Source organism: Megascapheus bottae, chromosome 6 (assembly GCF_031878675.1).
Source record: "Megascapheus bottae isolate mThoBot1 chromosome 6, mThoBot2.hap1, whole genome shotgun sequence".
Taxonomy (NCBI): domain Eukaryota; kingdom Metazoa; phylum Chordata; class Mammalia; order Rodentia; family Geomyidae; genus Megascapheus; species Megascapheus bottae.
Genome location: NC_143514.1, coordinates 42183308 through 42200979, shown reverse-complemented (window position 1 = coordinate 42200979; position 17672 = coordinate 42183308). Strand labels below are relative to the sequence as shown.

At 36.4% G+C, this 17672-nt stretch overlaps 2 protein-coding genes across 6 annotated transcripts in view; one reads left to right on the top strand and one right to left on the bottom strand.

Moving 5' to 3' along the window:
• Window positions 1–7271, bottom strand: part of Itgb3bp (integrin subunit beta 3 binding protein) — a 41445-nt gene extending 34174 nt beyond the window's left edge. The window contains exon 1 of one of the 2 annotated variants that reach the window (XM_090334691.1): window positions 6926–7271. Coding sequence is in view for 1 of the 2 variants with exons in the window: in XM_090334692.1 (XP_090190818.1) it covers window positions 6930–6934 (5 nt within the window). In the remaining variant the exon portion in view is untranslated. The remainder of the gene's footprint in view (window positions 1–6925) is intronic. The other variant, XM_090334692.1, reaches the window with a different exon arrangement.
• Window positions 7272–7318: 47 nt separating this feature from the next.
• The window catches only part of Efcab7 (EF-hand calcium binding domain 7), a 28470-nt gene continuing 18116 nt past the window's right edge, over window positions 7319–17672 (top strand). The window contains exons 1-7 of one of the 4 annotated variants that reach the window (XM_090334690.1): window positions 7335–7450; window positions 7874–7878; window positions 9499–9686; window positions 11886–12097; window positions 12649–12735; window positions 13864–14059; window positions 14470–14588. In XM_090334690.1, the coding sequence (XP_090190816.1) occupies window positions 7361–7450; window positions 7874–7878; window positions 9499–9686; window positions 11886–12097; window positions 12649–12735; window positions 13864–14059; window positions 14470–14588 (897 nt within the window). In that variant the 5' untranslated portion in view covers window positions 7335–7360. Of the gene's footprint in view, window positions 7466–7873; window positions 7879–9498; window positions 9687–11885; window positions 12098–12648; window positions 12736–13863; window positions 14060–14469; window positions 14589–17672 lie in introns of all 4 variants that reach the window. The other 3 variants (XM_090334687.1, XM_090334688.1, XM_090334689.1) reach the window with 3 other exon arrangements.

The following is a 17672-nucleotide window of genomic DNA, read 5'->3' as shown; positions in this document are numbered from 1 at the left end:
CTCAAGTGATAGAGTGCTCGCCTGGAAGAAAAAAGCTCAAGGACAGTGCTAAGGCCTTGAGTTCAAGCCCTAGTGCCAGCATAAAAACATTAAAAATTAAAAAAGCTTCCCCTGATACTGCCTAGTTTCTACTAAGGATACTTCCACTCTACTTACTGGCACTTGTTCATGATATCCTCACTAAGCTTTGTTAATATAATCCTTATATGCTTCCTCCCTAGACTGTCACATTGTCGTGCCTGTTGATATATAATCCATTTCAGAAAGGATTCTAACCTACAGTCTCTTCAAATACTGTGTTTTCCATTTGAAGTTTGCTATATCATTCTCATAGCACACATATAATATTTTGAGCTACTGAAATTGTTAGTGATATACATCTATGTCCATATTTTTATAAACACAAAACATATCTTACATAAACAAATTAACAAAGCTTTAAAATTTTATCATTAATATCAAATTCTATCACTTATTCGAAGACTATCATTTGTAGTCAATTTCTTTCCAAGTCTAGTAGCTAATTCTGAATCACTCATTACATTTACATATTCCATCTGTTTAGTCTTCTCTAATCTGGAATAATTCATTAATTATTCTCTTCATATCTTTAACTATGATATTTTCCTCAAGTGTGCAGATCATTATAATTTTTGTAGAATATACTCACTTTGGGGCTATGTACTATTTCTTCAAAATCAGATCCTTCATTTTTGTTTTTGACATAAATTATCACTGACACAATTTTTGTATTCTTTTGAGTATACACTGTTAATGTACTATATTGCTAGTGGCAAGAGTTTTGATCAAGATGTTATTTTCTAGTTTTCTCCAAGGTTGGCATTTTACTAAAGGAAGTTTTTCCTTTTCTCTTTACTTATTTACATTACTTTAGTGTCATGGATTTTTATTCCCACCAATAGACTTTTAGCCAATCTTCTTATTGTGTGTTTACTCCAAATTTGGCAACAGAACTATCTAACTTTTACCCTTGCTTCTGCTTACCTATGTAACCATAACTCTTTCAGCATTTCCTTACTTTACAAAACAACAAGGGCTGGAAGTTTGGTCTAGTGGTATAGTGCTTGCCCAGCATGCACAAAGACCCAGATTCAATTCCTTGGTACCACATACATAGAAAAGCTGGAAGTGGTGTTGTGGCTCAAGTGGTAGAGCATTAGCCTTGAGGAAAACCCAAGGACAGTGCTCAGGCCCTAAGTTCAAGCCCCAGGACTGGCAAAACCAAAACAAAAAAAACCCCCAAAAACCCAAACCCCACTTCTCTGAATATCCTTGAAGTCCGTTATGCCCCACCCTCTTACCCCATAAGTGAGAACAGCCCAGGGCAAAAGTCATGACACTTCATCTCAAAAAGTGGGCACAGTAGTCTATACTTGTGATCTCAGGTGGGATGACGCTGGGAGCTTATAGCAATGGCTCACGTCTGTAATCCTAGCTACTTATGAGGCTGAGATCTGAGGATCACGGTTCAAAGCCAGTCAGGGCACTAAAAAGTCCATGAGACTCATCCTCAATTAATCATCAGAAAAACAGAGGTGGCGCTGTGGCTCCAGGGGTTGGGCAGTTGCCTTGAGCTGAAGAGCTCAGAGACAGCGCTCAGGCCCAGAGTTCAAGTACCACCACCGACCAAAAAACAAAGGATGATATCTGAGGCCTGCCCCAAGCAAAACAGAAAACCTTATGTGAAAAGTATAGACAAAGAAGGGACAACTAACTGACATGAATGTAGAAGGGGAACTACTACCGCTAGAAAAGAGCGTAGAAGGAGATGAAATACATTTATGCAGGTAGGAAAAAGTAAAATTGAAATGTTTAAAATGTACACGAAAGCTTAAGAAAGGTGAAATGCTGTGAACAATTAACGATTTAACAAAATGAATATTAAGAAAGTAAAGCATGTCTTGATTGGAAGGGTGGGGAGTAAAAGGGCAGTAATGGGATAATGGAAAGAGGAATAAAGAGTGGGCAGAGACAGTCATAATACAATGTACAGTGCATATATGAACATGGAAATAGGGAAACAAGGTGACTGGTAGAGTCGGAGTAGAGAAGAGGGTAGAATGGTAGAAGGAGTGACTCTGATCAAGATGCAATGGACATATTAGTGGATATGTTCAATTGAAACAACCTTGCACAACTTCTTGAAGATAGTAAGAAGGAGGCATTTGGGGGATGATGATAAGGAAGACTAATGGGTGAATAGAATAGGGGGGTATTAATATACACTACTAACAATAATTAAAAAGTAATTTCCTGGGCCAGAGTGTGGCCTAGTGGTAGAATGCTTGCCTAGCACACACAAAGTCCTGGGTTCAATTCCTTGATACCACAAACACAGAGAAAGCCTAAAGTGGTGCTTGTGGCTTAAGTGGTAGAGCACTTGCCTTGAGAAAGCCCAAGGACAGTGCCTAGGCTCTGAGTTCAAGCCCAGACTGGCAAAAAAAAATTCCTCTATTAATTTTATTGACTCTTGCAAGCAAGAAACTTCCTTTTCTTTTTGGTAGTGGTACTGACTGAGGCTTCATCTCAGGACTCTAAACTTGGTTTTGTTCAGTTTGCTTGCTTTATTGACATTCTATCACTTGAGTCATGTCACAAGTCTTGCTCTTTGCTGGTTATTTTGGAGGAGAAATCTCATAGTCTCTTCTCCCTGGACCAATTTCAAACCTTGACCTTCCATATCTTAGCTTCCTAACTAAATAAAATTATAGGTGTAAGCCACTGGCCCCCACAAAACTTTCTATGTAAAAATACATTAAGTACTACCAATTTTGTCAAACTTAAAGTTGTAGGATAAAAGTATCCTGTAAGTAATTACATAACTCTGAATATCCATTATGCTTCAAAGGATGTTTATTAAATAGTTCACTTTTACTTGGCATGACACATCATTTCGCTTCCCTGTTTTTTAAGTAAGTGAACCATACAATACAAATCATTACACTTGACAGAACTAGCATAACTAAACTCAAATGCGTGTGATAAAATACTACGGCAGATGGCTTGTGCATTTTATCACACAAAAACAGGACATTTTAAATTTCCCTCAGCAAACTCTCAGAATGGGCCCTTATTCTGAGAAAGAATGCTCAGTTTGTCTCCAACTACTGATGTTCTAGTTATCTAGTTCAGTTACAGTTTAGAACAGAATAATATTATGGAAATTGATAGATTACTCAGTGGCTGAATTAGTATGATAATACATATTATTACTAAAATAATAGACTAATAATTGTTGGAAAGACTAAGCAAACAGTGTTAGGAAGCTTTCAAAAGGAAAAGGTGGAAGATGAAGGAAAAAGCACTAGACTATGATATTTATAGCAAAATCTATTGTATCTGAATGTAGTGGTATATAAACATAATGGTGTGAAACATGTTCATATAGAATAAAATCTACTCAGAGGCTAGAAGTTTGGCCTGGTGCTAGAGTGCTTGCCTAGCATGCACGAAGACCCAGGTTTGATTCCTCCGTACCACATACATAGAAAAAAGCCAGAAGTGGTATTGTGGCTCAAGTGGTAGAGCTCTAGCCTTGAGAAAGTCCAAGAATAGTGCTCAAGCCCTGAGCTCAAGCCCAGGTCTGGCAAAAAAAAAAAAAATTATATCAGAATAAAATCTACTCTAAGAAGCAACTTTACTTTTCAATTAATATTTAATTAGCAACTACTTATTTGATGAGACATTTATTAACCTAAGTTTAGCTCATATGGCTGGCTAACGGAACTAAGATTCAAATCTTTCTCCAAAATCTGTCATTTTTCTACTTCAAGACTAAAGTCAGTGAAGGTATCAGGCTAGCTAGAGAAATACATTGCCTTTAGTTTTATAATGTACAGAGAATGAGTAATTTTTGAAGATTACCCTAAACTACAAGAAGCAACTATTTTATTCATCTCTTTTTCAGTTCCAACACATAGACAAAGGATATGATAATGTTTAAGATCTTAAAATAATCTGTCCTTTCAAAAACATTTAGTGTAGTATGTGATGCACACTAAAATAAACAGAAGCCGTGTACATTATGAAACATGGAAACATTAGCACCCCAAGACATTACCACATAGTTCAATAACTAGATCATTGCCTAAATGATTTGGTATACCTACTTCTCTGTACTTCTCCCAATAGACAGCCATTTATATTGAATTTTGTAACTGTCAGTACCTGCCTTTTTCCATAATGATCACAGGAAATACATACATACTTAACATAACAGATTGTTTGCTTATCTGTAAGCTTTATAAAGTCAATGTATGTAGTCTTCCATAGATTAGCTCTTCCATTCACTATGACTTCAAGATTCACCAATCCAGTATGTTGTGTTTGGATACTTACTCTTTCCCATTTAGATTGATGTAGGCCACACATATTTCTCTATTACATTTATTATTTTGCTGCCAAATTTCAAGGAAATTAGAAAGGATCTAGATCATACTTTCCCATAAGTTAAATTATATATTTAGCCTCAAAAGTGCCTACCTGAGTCATCTCAATATCACTTAAAAATTCACACATAAACTTGCCAGCATGACAATTTTTGCTACTCCATTTCTGATCTCACTTCATGCCACATTTTAAAACACTTTATAATCAATAATGGAGATCCACCATTAAAATGGGCATTATGCTTTATGCATTAACAAATTGTTCTTAAATCACTTTGTTAAAATTATTAATTAACATTATATAAGTGATGTCCACCTCAACTTCATGCTTGCATTTTTACTCTTGGAATACATTTTGCTTTAAATTCCCCTAACATATCATACATCTAGTGATATGCTAAGAAATTAGTTGCCCAAAAGTTCTACTTTTATCAGCTTTTTGTTTCTCCACTTCTCTAAAAGAACATAATCTAGGCATAAGCAAAGTAAGTATAATAGCAGCTCTAATGTTCTGAAGTTCTTTTTCTAGGATTAAATGAGAAAATGGCGATAAATCGCTAAACAGCATAATCAAATGAGAGTCAATAGTCAGTCTAGTATTTCTTCAGTTATTCTTTTCACTTCTATGCCAATTCTTTTTTTTTTTTTTTTTGTGGGTCATGGGGCTTGAACCCTGAGCTCTTCAGCTCACCCTACCACTGGGCCTGCTAAGTTGTCCCTGAGTTCTTCAGTTCAAGCCTACTGCCCTACTCTGGAGCCAATCCCCACTTCCCAGTTTTCTAGAGGTTAATTGGAGATAAGAGTCTCAGGTCCTTTTGTGCTCCAGCTAGCTTTTGAACCTTGATCCTCATATTAGGCGTTAGCCACACGCCCACTCTTCAATTCTTATCTGATTCAAATATTTTCCTCTCTGTTCACTCTACATTTTACTCAACCCTAAAAGTATTGAAGAAACAGGCTACTTTAGAAGCAGTATCTAAGTCAGCCTGGGAACAAAAGATAGCCAGAGAGATTCACATATTAGCCATCCCCAGTTCTAAATTCTTGAGTGATTTTTTTTCTAAGTTTTTATAGAGTGGCCTAATGCAGACTTTTTCTTTCTTTCTCTGAATATATGATGCATGAAGAGTAGGAAAATAAAACAAGTAGTACCTAGTGTAATAATTATCCACTACTAACAATTGGTTATTCACAGTAATCAGATTATTGGGGTTGAATGAGAATTTAAAGATCATCCAGGGCTGGGAGTGGGGCTTAGTGGTAGAGTGCTTGCCTAGCATGCATGAAGCCCTGGGGTCAATTCCTCCGTACCACATAAACAGAAAAACCCAGAGTGGCACTGTGGCTCAAGTGGAAGAGCGCTAGCCTTAAGCAGAGAGGCTCAGGGACAGAGCTCAAGCTTCAGGATAGGCAAATAAATAAATAAATAGTCCAGTATAAACATTTTAATAAGGTGCTGTCCCTGAGCATCCTTTTGTTCAGGGCTAGTGCTCTACCACTTGATGTTGTTTTTGGGTTTTTTTTTTTGTTTTGTTTTGTTTTTGCCAGTCCTGGGCTTGAGCTCAGGGCCTGAGCACTGTCCTTGGACTTTCTCAAGGCTAGAGCCCTACCACTTGAGCCTCAGCACCACTTCCGGCTTTTTTTTTTTGTATGTATGTGGTACCGAGGAATCGAACCCAGGTCTTTGTGCATGCTAGGCAAGCACTTTAACCACTAGGCCAAACTCCCGGCCCTGCTCTACCACTTGAGACACAACAACACTTCCTACTTTGGGGGTTTAATTGGAGATAAAGGGACTTTTCTGCCCAGGTTAGCTTTGAACCACAATCCTCAGATTTTAGTCTCCTGAGCAGCTAAGATTACAGGCATGAGCCACCAACACCCACAGCTCATTTTTTTTTTTTAAATATCCTTCCTCAGTTTTTAGAGCACACTAATTTTTTTTTTCGGGGGGGGGGGAACCAGGCAAGGTCAGATGGAGAAAGATGCTCTTGCTCTTTTTCCTTGTGTTAATACTGCAACTTATAAATGAGTGCAAGGTTAAAAACAAAGAAGATGGTGCTCCTATATTTCTAAATACAGTTTATTAATTTTTGGCTGCTGTTCACCATGCCTTATTTTCCCTGATCTATCCTGCTTCAAACTCGCTGCACTCAGCTTTAAAAGGTACTACAAATTACATGGGACATGTTTTAGTCTTCCTCTAGTCCCATCCTCGGTATACTGGCATTACTTGAAATATTTCAAGTTAGACACAACCTAAATATGGTCAGCAGCTTACAAATGATCAGAAGGCGTGAGAAACAAAGTGAACAAAAGCTGGAAGAGAGCAGAGAGGTGGGTTGCGGGTTGCAATCACTGAGAACTGTCAACTGAGACGTTAGGGGTGGGACGGGGGAGACTCAACAAACAGGAAAACGAAAAAAGCTATTGGCTCACATCAATAGGTCCTTGTTTTGCTCCAGGCCGCTTAACTTCCCCTCCCCAACAACCAACAGTATCTGTAGAGGAGATACCTACGACATTTCGGGGTTCAGACACACCACCACCACCACAGCTGGATCAAACGAAGTAATCCACCTCTTCCGAGACCTGAGAATCCGCCACAGGAAAACACCAAAGCCTGAAAAGCGCGGGCGAAACCACCCCGGCCACGGTGTCACTCTGAACACTGCCCCTCCGGAAACTGCATCCGCACGAGGAAGGAATGGAGTAAGTGTGAGGCCCAGAATCTCATCCGTCCCTGCTTGTCGACTGAAATGCCCGGCTCGCTCTCTCTTCTGACTCTCTGCGCAACAACTCCCCGACTCCAGCCATGGGAACACGTGCAGCGCAGTGCATGCGCTCTGGATCAATGCTCCCTACATTTCTACCCGGACCTTTGAGAGGTTGTGCGCCTAGACCTTACTTCCGGTGGCGGCAGGCCGGGAGGGTTAAGGAGAGCTGTTTCCATGGTAACGAGATACCGGCCTGCGTGTGTGTCCTGCTGCGGTGAGAGCCTCGCCGAGTCGCCGCGGAGAATCGGTTTCGCGCTGTGGTTTGTGAGCTGGAATTAGGTAGCAGACGGCTCGGCGTCTCGTTCCGTTCCTCCGTGGGGTCCCTCCTCCTGCAGCTTCCTCCCACTCGCTGCTTTAACTTCTCTGGCCTACCAACCCTTGGCCCACGCAGGTCCCGTAACTTGGGGGACTTGTAAGTGAGAGATTCAGGGCCGCTGGAGCGCTGGAGGCCTGGCCACCCCGGACGCGCAGGGGACCCAGGCTCCTGGCTCTGTTTTGGCTTGGCTGGTTGACAGCCTTAGGCGCTTGTTGACAGTTTATTTTTCCTGCTATTGTGGGCCGGGTTATTTATGGAGCCGTTTGCTTCCAGGTACTCTCTAGGTCCCTGGTCTGAGTCCCGGGCTGGAGTTTTAAACATAAAGGAGGTTTTCTCAGCCTGAGGGGGATGCAATAATATATTTATTTAAGCTTCGGTTTAGTCTCTCTTCATAGAAAAGGTGGGAGGAGAATCTAGAATTCTGGAACATTTCTGTTTTGGGGATTTGTTATTAAGAGTCATGTGATTTGGGAAGGAGTATTTGAAGATTGGAAAAATAAACCCCCAAACGTTTACACTTAAGAATTGCTCGCTACGTCCGTGGATTTTATTCTTCCATATTGGAACAGTTGCCTTTCACATTTGGGAAGAGATTGCTTGCACGCGTATGTGTTTTAAACTGATGCTTAATTATAGTGATACCAATTTGTAGTAACCAGACTGTGACACCACATCCCTGTGGGGTCCTTCAAAATCTGGTGGAATATGAAAGTGTCAGCCAGGCGGTCTGTGTATTATAAATAGGGTACTTCATCCATGATAAGCGATTATTATCTTTCTTTCCCAAGTGTAAAAGACCTATATAATTCAAGAAGGTGCCAGTGATTTAGGCCTCTTGAGTAAGAATCCAATGAGTCCTGAAGGGGACTCTACCTATGTCATCTTATTGTTGAACTTGAAACATTCAATTTCTTAGGTGGGAATGGTGTTTTGTAAAGTCCGAGCAGAATAAAATAATGTTGGAAGTCATGAGACCACTAGCACAATTTAGTTCCTCCCAGTAACCAATGTTCAGTATACTTTCATCTGCACTAACAAGGAAAAAACTGAACTGAAAATTTCTGCCTCTTACCAATTACTACTAACTAGGTGATCTCTTGGTCCCTCAATTTTTTCATCTGTAAAGTGGACAAAAAAGTACCTGACACTGGCGTAAAACAAGATGGATGACAGTTCATTAAAGTCTTTTTAGTATTAATGGATCTTATGTAAATCCCAAGTTTTATTGTTAATAAAAAGACACAGTAAAGCATCATGGTAGTTTTGTAAATGGGACTTTCAAAATTCAATTATTTGAAATGTGCCTTTACATTATCAAGATGTTCATGAAATTATTTGGTTGATCCTGCTGTAGAAGACAGGTGCCACCTACAATTGATTTGTACAAAAATTCTTGGGAGTGTCATAGTTTATTTAGCACATATTAGGTGTCAGGCAGTGTTCTACATGCTTCACATATACTATTTGGTTTAATTCTCTTAACTTTATGAAGGGCCTCATTTGACTCTCCTGTTATTTTGTGAGAGTAGATGTATGCTTTCCCCTTGTCCTGATTCTTATTTTGTATTGTTGTATTTTTATTCTTTTGGCTATTATTACACATACGACAAAAATATGTGTGTTATGTATGTTTGTATAATTAGAATTTAGTAGACAAAGATTTATTCTTTTTAACATGATAGTAAGATATATTTATATATGAGATACAGATCCCATAATATTCATCTTTTTTTACATTATGGGGACATTAATAGCTTGATCTCATTTGAAATCTGGAAATCTTTATGTATTTGATGTTTTTTTTAAAACTGTATTTCTTTTTTTGTCTTTTCTTTTTTGGTACTGGGGATCGAACCCAGGACGTTGCACTTGCTAGGCAAGCGCTTTGCCACTGAGCTACATACCAGCCCTCTTCATGTATTTGAAAAGCACAATGACCTTTGCATTTTAGATGTTGAATAGTGACTAAAACAATATTTAAATTGTTTTCTACTAGAATGGCCATCAGTCCAGGAGGAGATACATCTTATTCCAGTCAGAAATTGACACTTTCAGAGAGTCTTCGAACCAAAAAGTCTCCACTAACTGAAGAAGAGATATTTTATATGAATTGTAGGGCCGCCTACTTAACTGTGTTCAAAAGCAGCTTAGAAAACATTGTTTCAAAAGATCAACTTTACCTAGGTAAATTTCATAAAATACAAATATTTCACCTTATTCATTCAAAGTGAATAGATCAGAAAAATGGAACTTAGAGTTACATCATTCAGTCATCAAATTTATTTTATTTTATTTTTATTGTCAAGGTAATATATAGAGGTGTTACAGTTACATTCACCAGAGTAGATGCATTACTTCTTACGCATTGATAGCCCTTCTCATGTTTTTGTCCCCATTTCCCTCCCCCCACCCCCTCCCAATCATCTTGTTTTCCACCCTTCCCTTTCCTATTTCAAATAAACAAATAAACATATATATATATATATATATATAATATACCAGGTAACAAAGTCAGATACAGTAACAATATGAGATTAACCAAAGGGCAAAAAAGAAGAAAAGAAATAACATAGTACATTAAGAACATCAATCACAAAAGATAAAGCTCTTGTTTCCATATCTCAGAGATCCTTTCATTTAGTTTCATCCTATAAGTCATCACTATTTTATACTGAAACTTGAACAATGAAATTACATTATGGTATAGCACTTTAGATTACAATTTAGATTCATAAATCTCAAAATGCAAATGTATATGTTGATGTACATTACATGATATAGGCAAAGATCCAATTAAAATTTCAATTTGCTATGATTCCTAAAATATCCAAGTTTATTCTTTTGAAGATGGGCTGAGATCACGAATCTAGTATATTTAGAAGTTTAACATAGTCTTCTTCCACCATGGCACTTAGTTTATAAATCACTATGTATTAATAAGGTTTTATCAGTCTAATAAGGTTTTATTAGGGGGCTGAGACATAAGGATTACAGTTCAAAGCCAGCCCAGGCAGGAAAGTATGGGAGACTCCTATCTCCAATTAACCATCAGAAAATCATAAGTAGAGCTGTGACTTAAAGTGGTAGAACACTGGCCTTGAGTAAAAGAGCTCAAGGACAGCACCCGGTCCCTGAATTCAAATCCACTGGCTAACCCCAAAATCAAAACAAAACAAAACAAAAAACTGTCAATCTAATAAAATTATCTGGGAAGATATTAATTTAGTGTTTGTCTCTCAGTGCTGTATGCAGCTTTGATTTTATGGTGGAATATTTTGTTTAAGACTTTGGTTTCAGATAACCTAATTTTTTAAAAAAGGAATAATGTAAGCCAATGATGTTTCTTTGTTACTACTGTATTTCATTTGTAGTGATTTCTCCTTAGACATCTAACATAAGCTCTGACATTTCCTTTTTTTTTTTTTTTTGATAGTTGTGGGGCTTGACTCCAGGGCCTGGTCACTGATCCTTGGACACTTTTTGCTCAAGGCTAGTGCTCTGCTATTTGAGCCACAGCGTCACTTCTAGCTTTTTCTGCGTATGTGCTACCAAGGAATTGAACCCAGGGCTTTATGCGTGCTAGGCAAGCACTCTACTACTGTGCTACGCTCCTGGCCTTGACATTTCCATTTTAAAGTCAGAGCAGCATCATTACCAGAGCTTTAGAATATCTTTTTTGTTGTTGTAGCTTTCTACAGTTATGTGATGTTTTCAGTATCATTAAATTTAATAAACTTAAACCTTAAGATTAGTTAGTAATAACTAGATTATCAATATTTTAGATATAGAAATGTTTACTTACCAATTACATATTTTGACAATTTTATTTTTACAAGTTTTTTCATAATTATAATCCATTTTAGAAAATAATGTTTTCTTTGTTACTGAACATAACATCAGGTGCACTCTGACCTACTCTTCACCTGTTTTCCCAACACTGGGCAGAATTTTTTTGGGGAGGGGGCAGTCCTGGGACTTGAACTTGGAGCCTGGACACTGTTCCTGAGCTGAGCTTCCTGTACTCAAGGCTAGTACTCTTCCACTTGAGCCACTGTACCACTTCCAGCTTTTTCTATTTATGTGGTACTGAGGAATCAAACCCAGGGCTTTATGCATGCTAGCACTCTACCACTAAACTACATTCCAAGACCAGAAAATATTATTTTAATGTGGATTTTTTTACTTTCCAGTTGTAACTTCATGTAGGTTCCATTTATATTCTCAACTTTTGAAGGGATAGAGATGGCTGATGTGTCAAACATATATTGATATAACCAGATAGCACCAAAGCACCAAATATATGGGATTTACTTAATATAATGATAATGACTTGAAAAAGTATGCTTACATGCTAATTCAAAACAACTCTTGTTTTATGGGCAGCTCTTCAGCATGCGGGAAGAAATCCATCCCAAAAGACCATCAATAAATATTGGACTCCTCAAACTGCTAAACTAAATTTTGATGACTTTTGTGTAATTTTAAGGAAGGAGAAACCTACTTCAAAAGCAGAACTGTTAAAATCATTTAAGCAATTAGATATAAATGATGATGGCTCTATTTTACACACTGACCTTTATAAATTCCTAACAAAGGTAAGATCTGTGAAACTATAATGTGCATATTTGTAAAACAACTGGTAATCTATCTTTGGCTACTGAAGATCATATAAAAATAAGTATTTCATTGATAGATTAAATGAGTCACCTACATTTTATTTATAAAGTACTTAAATATTCTTATGGATGAAACGTGCTTTGTAAATAAAAATATAAAACTGAGTGTGCATTGTAAATCACTGAAGGCAATTCTTTCTCAGGAATTTTTGAAAATTACTGAGAGGTCTTTATGTGATAAGGAAGAGGAAATTATAAATGAAATTAGAAATCCATTCTTTTTGGCACAATGTTAGAAAATACTATTACTGTAAATGCAGTAGCAGTTATTACCATTCCATGATAAGCAATTGGTAAATTTTGGTAAATTGAAATTCAGTACATTTTCTCAAAAGGTAACAAGAGTATCATTGTTGCTTGATGTAGTTCTCACTCCACTCTGGTTTATAACAACACCATATTTTCAAACTTACCTGAAGAAGAGATTTAGTAATTGTGTTGTTTTAAAATAAATCTTTTTGAAATCTTAGAGAGGTGAGAAGATGACTCAAGAAGAAGTAAATGCCATAATAAATTTGGCTGATGTAAATACTGATGGAAGATTTGACTACATTAAGGTAAATAAGCTCTTATTGATATATGTTTGCATACTGCACAGGAATTTTTAAATTTTTATTTTCTTTCAGGTTCATTAAGGTATAATCAATAAATGCTATATTTTTAGTGTACATGTCGTGTTACACTATGTATATAGGTTGTGGAATAAATCAAGCTAATCCACATGAGAAAAAAAGGTTTAGTTTTGTTTGTTCTTGATGCTGGGAATGGAACACAGGGTCTCTTGCATGCTAATCACTCTACCACTCTCTACCACTGCACTGCATACATCTCCAGCCATTTTTTAAAAATGGGCACTTCTCTCATATTGAAGAGAACATAGTTGTATACTGTGAGCTCATTATCTTTAAATGTATTCTTGTTAATCCCATGATTGTGATCTGATGACTACATTGAAAATGAGCATCGAAAATGAGCATCCTCTAATCTGAAAGTCTATCAGAATTCTTCAAAATCCAAAGTACTTCAAATTTTGAATCTTTTTGAGTGTGGACATGCCATCCAAGTAGAATATTCCACACGACTTCATATAACTCAGTCAAAACACAGCAATGCTGAAAATATTGCATGAAATACCTTCAGTACTTCTGCATAAGGTATACATGAAACATAAGTGAATTTTGCATCTATGTTTGGTCAGTATATCTTACTTCATATGTGCAAACACACCAAATTTCAATAAGAGCTCCCCAGTACTTTTAGTCTTTAGCATTTCAGATAAAGGCTATTCAACCTGTATAAGTTAAAATTCTGTCTTTACATACCGCTTTGTAAGCAAACATACACACTCTCTCTAGTAATACATCTTTCCTGTGTAGAAGAATCATATAAATTATTTAGAACAACTCAAGTCTACATGTCCTGTAAAAAAAATAAATCACGTCTCCTTGTATGTAGCATTTTATTTTCACTCAGAGTATGGACCTCCTCGTTGAATCACGGCTGCGTTTTACTATGTCACTCGAGGCTGGTCAATCTGATTCAAGAAAATAAAATGAGTAACCAAGTTCAATAAGAAATATATTCCACCTCAGTCTGTTCCTTGCTTAGTAATGTGCATTTGTCTTCCCCTCCCAAATGTATGAGTGAATGTTTTACCCAGTGGACTACTTTTTTATTTCTTATAGTTTTGTAAATTGTATATGACAACCAGTGAGCAATGTCTCAAGAATACACTAGAAAAACTGGAGGTTGACAGTAAACTCAGGCGTCAGCAGTTTGGAAGCCACAGTGAAGGGTCCCCTGAAAGGGACCCACCACCAGTACCAAAACCATCACCTAGAATCATGGGAAAAAGTGACCAGGATGCATTCTCAAATAAAGGTATTTACTTTCAACACCAAGACTTTTGATCAGAAATGAAGAGGTATAATTCAGATAGAATTATTCTTTCATCTCTCAGTTGTCAGTGATATCTAACGTTTGTTAGATACCATTTCTAGACTCTTAGCTATAAAACTTTATTATAAAAGATTTTCTTATGGAACTTGCTTTGACTATTATGTTTAATTAAAACTAAAAATTCTGATTAAAGGGACATATTGAAACAAGGAATCTTATTAGTAGCACATAAATTAGGGACTCTGAAAGTCTGATAAAGCTAATGCCTTTATTCAATAGGAAGAGAAAAGAGAATGTTTTGAACACATCTTTTATACTATAACATGTTTAGAAACAAATTCCTGCTAACAGCTTTCCAGAATATGAGACCAAATAACTATTGCCTGTTACAGGTGACACAAGGAGTTCTTTGCTCTCAACAGCTAGAAAATTCAAGACATCTGTTTCCTTCACAATTACCATGGGTGCCAGTAGCAACCAAAACTCAAAATTAACCGAGCCAAACTTAAAGGTAGAGTATTTTTAATTAGTTTTTTATGAAAGTATTTGATATTGTTTGTTAATAAATATTCAGCATGAGTACTTCACAATGCAGTAGTTTGGGAAGCAATTCTACAGGAAAAACCTAAAAATCTATGTTTTTTAACATAAAAATCATAAGAATATTATAAGGCCTTTAGTTTGAAAATAATGACTTGAACTTTTGACTTGATGAATAGATTGTCCAATTATATACTTTGTCAAGCAATTTTTTTGTTGTTTCATAGGTGTTTCATGTAAATTAGTCATCCATTCCATCAGTTCTTGTGAGAGAAAGACAACAAAGTTACTTTGTTAATAGTTTGTTTATAGTGTTAATATTGATCTTCTTCCTTTGTTTTCCCTTTCTGGACTCAACCTTTACTAGTTTTCTTTCAACAGAAAATAATAGCTGCAGAAATATAAAACATTAACTGGAAACTGCTAGGATACATTAAAAATGTGCACCTGGAGACTTCTGTAAAAGGGGGAAAAATGGTTATGACCACATCCTATAACTGCTGTTAGAAAACTGAACTGATTGTTCTCAAGAGCTACATTTTTGTTTCAAATAACAACTCTGTATTTGTTATTGAACTCTGAAGTCCCTTATATCTTTAAATTGCTAGACAGTGACATTTGTTCTATATTAAAATTTTAAAACATTATCTCCAAGGAATTTTGTTCAGACTGCTTAGGAATCTGTACACCCTAAGCAATTTGGTCTGCGTTGTCCAGCACGTTCAGACCATATTTACTGTTCCACCAATATTATTTTTCACTGGTGGCGCCTTCTATGTTTTACAGCGACATTAAATGCTAAAAAATTAACTTCGTTAAATAATTAACCACAAAAAGTATAAATAAACCTAGTTTTATCCAGCATAAAGGCGTACATATCTAAATATTAATATAGACCATATTCGTTCATAAGGAGGCCTTTTCTCTGTGCCCTTAATTGAGCTTTTACCAGTAACAGTGTCTTTAAATTTAGTTAACACATAATTCAACAAATGACCTCTAGCTAGATAATGTATGCCAGCTGTTTTGTTTAGTGTTAAATGTGAGCCTTGAACTGAAAAAAATTTTTTTTCTTTGGTCGCTAATATCAAGGGGGTATTGCATAATATTTCAATAAACAAATATTTATTGACTACTCTGTTTAGTGCAATGTTTTAAGTATTGATGAAGAGCTTTGGATAAATACAGACTTGAGTTTGAATCCTAGCTTTTTGCTTTCTTTAATCACTGTGCAAACTCAGTTAAGTTTATCAGTTTCCCTTCTGAGATTCAGTTTATTTATTTATCTGTTGAGAATGTTACCTTAATATGTTTGAAAGATTTAAGTCATCAGACAGATTTTAAGCATTTTGTACTAAGAAAGCACACACACACACTAAGAAGTAACTGTAGGTCTTTATATGGGGTGACCTGATAAAAGTGAAATTTAAATTACCAAGTATTATATATAGACACTTCCCAAGTTAGAAAGACTAGCTGAGAGACTGACAGCTATCCAAATATGAAGTGTTGATAGCCTGGCCTAGGGTACTACTTGTATGTTCTAAGGACAGAAGAATGTCAAAATGGGCTTGTAGGAAGTGGCACTGGGCTCAAGTGGTAGAGCCCTAGTTTTGAGCTGAAGAACTCAGGGACAGCACCCAGACCCAGAGTTCAACCCCCTTAACTGACTAAAAAAAAAAAAGTTATTGTAGGCCACAGCAATTCTATGTAATAGTCCACTTAGGTTTTGCATCTCAAAACTCATAAACAGAAATGGTGGTGATGACATTTGGGAATATGTAAAAGATACTGAAAGATTAATGATTACAAGAAGTTGGCATATGCCACCCTTTTAATTCTGTGACTTTTATATAAAACTTAAAATATTTTGGATATGTTTGTATTTCTTAACTTTTTATATACTGTTTCTGATCTTGCTCGTTCAGGATTGTTTACTATTTGTTGTCTGTTGAATGAACTAATTTTTAAGTAATCTATGACTCTGACTTAGCTTGTTTCTGTTCCTTTGTTTTCATTTATATTTTGAAGCAACTGATTTCATAAGTTTTATGTATTTCTGAGGTTTTGAAGCTATGCTGGTAAGTGTTTTGCTGTGAGTAGTTGGGATTAAAGGCATATACCACCATGCCTACAGCCATACTTTGAAACATAGTCCTCTACATTTGATAAGACTTGAATTAATTGCAGGGAAAAGTAAGCATGTTACAGTAACTATACATATATCATGTTCTCCTTCCCATATTTAGGTATTATATTACTACTCTATTTTTTAATCCTGAGGTCTGTCCATTTGCTTAGGTTCTGTAATGTTTGAGGAATGTCAGGTATTTTCCTTTGAGTGAGGAATAGCTTCAGATTCCATGACAAAGCCAGTCATGACTAAAATTAGAGTAGGCCACAAACATCAATGTGAACTGCAGAGATAAATTACTTCCTACATTGATGCTAATTAGAAACTGCCTAAATATATTTTATGCATGTATATTGTATAATATGTCCATACAGTACATAGAATTGTTGTGTAGCTTATGTATGTTATACACACATACATTGTACAGTGTATATTCTGTGCCATTTTATGAGTGCATATTTTGCATACCATATAGATGTTTTCTATATGTCTTCTATATGTGTCTTTATGACAATACAAATATATAAACATTTCAAACTCAAAATGGTTCATGTCTTAATTTTTATGAAAGTTCCAAATAGTTTTGAGACAGTTTCTTACAAATGTTTTTTTTTTTTTTTTACCAGTCCTGGGCTTGGGCTCAGGGCCTGAGCACTGTCCCTGGATTTTCTCAAGGCTAGGGCTCTACCACTTGAGCCACAGCACCACTTCTGGGTTTTTTCTATGTATGTGGTACCGAGGAATCGAACCCGGGTCTTCGTGCATGCTAGACAAGCACTCTAAGCACTCTACCACTAGGCCAAACTCCCGGCCCCTCTTACAAATGTTTTTACAAAATGTTAATCAGTTCAGTCTGTCAATTAGGAGACAACCCATGCCAGTTTTCCCTTCATAAGTCATCTACTTAACCTTTTATTTTGA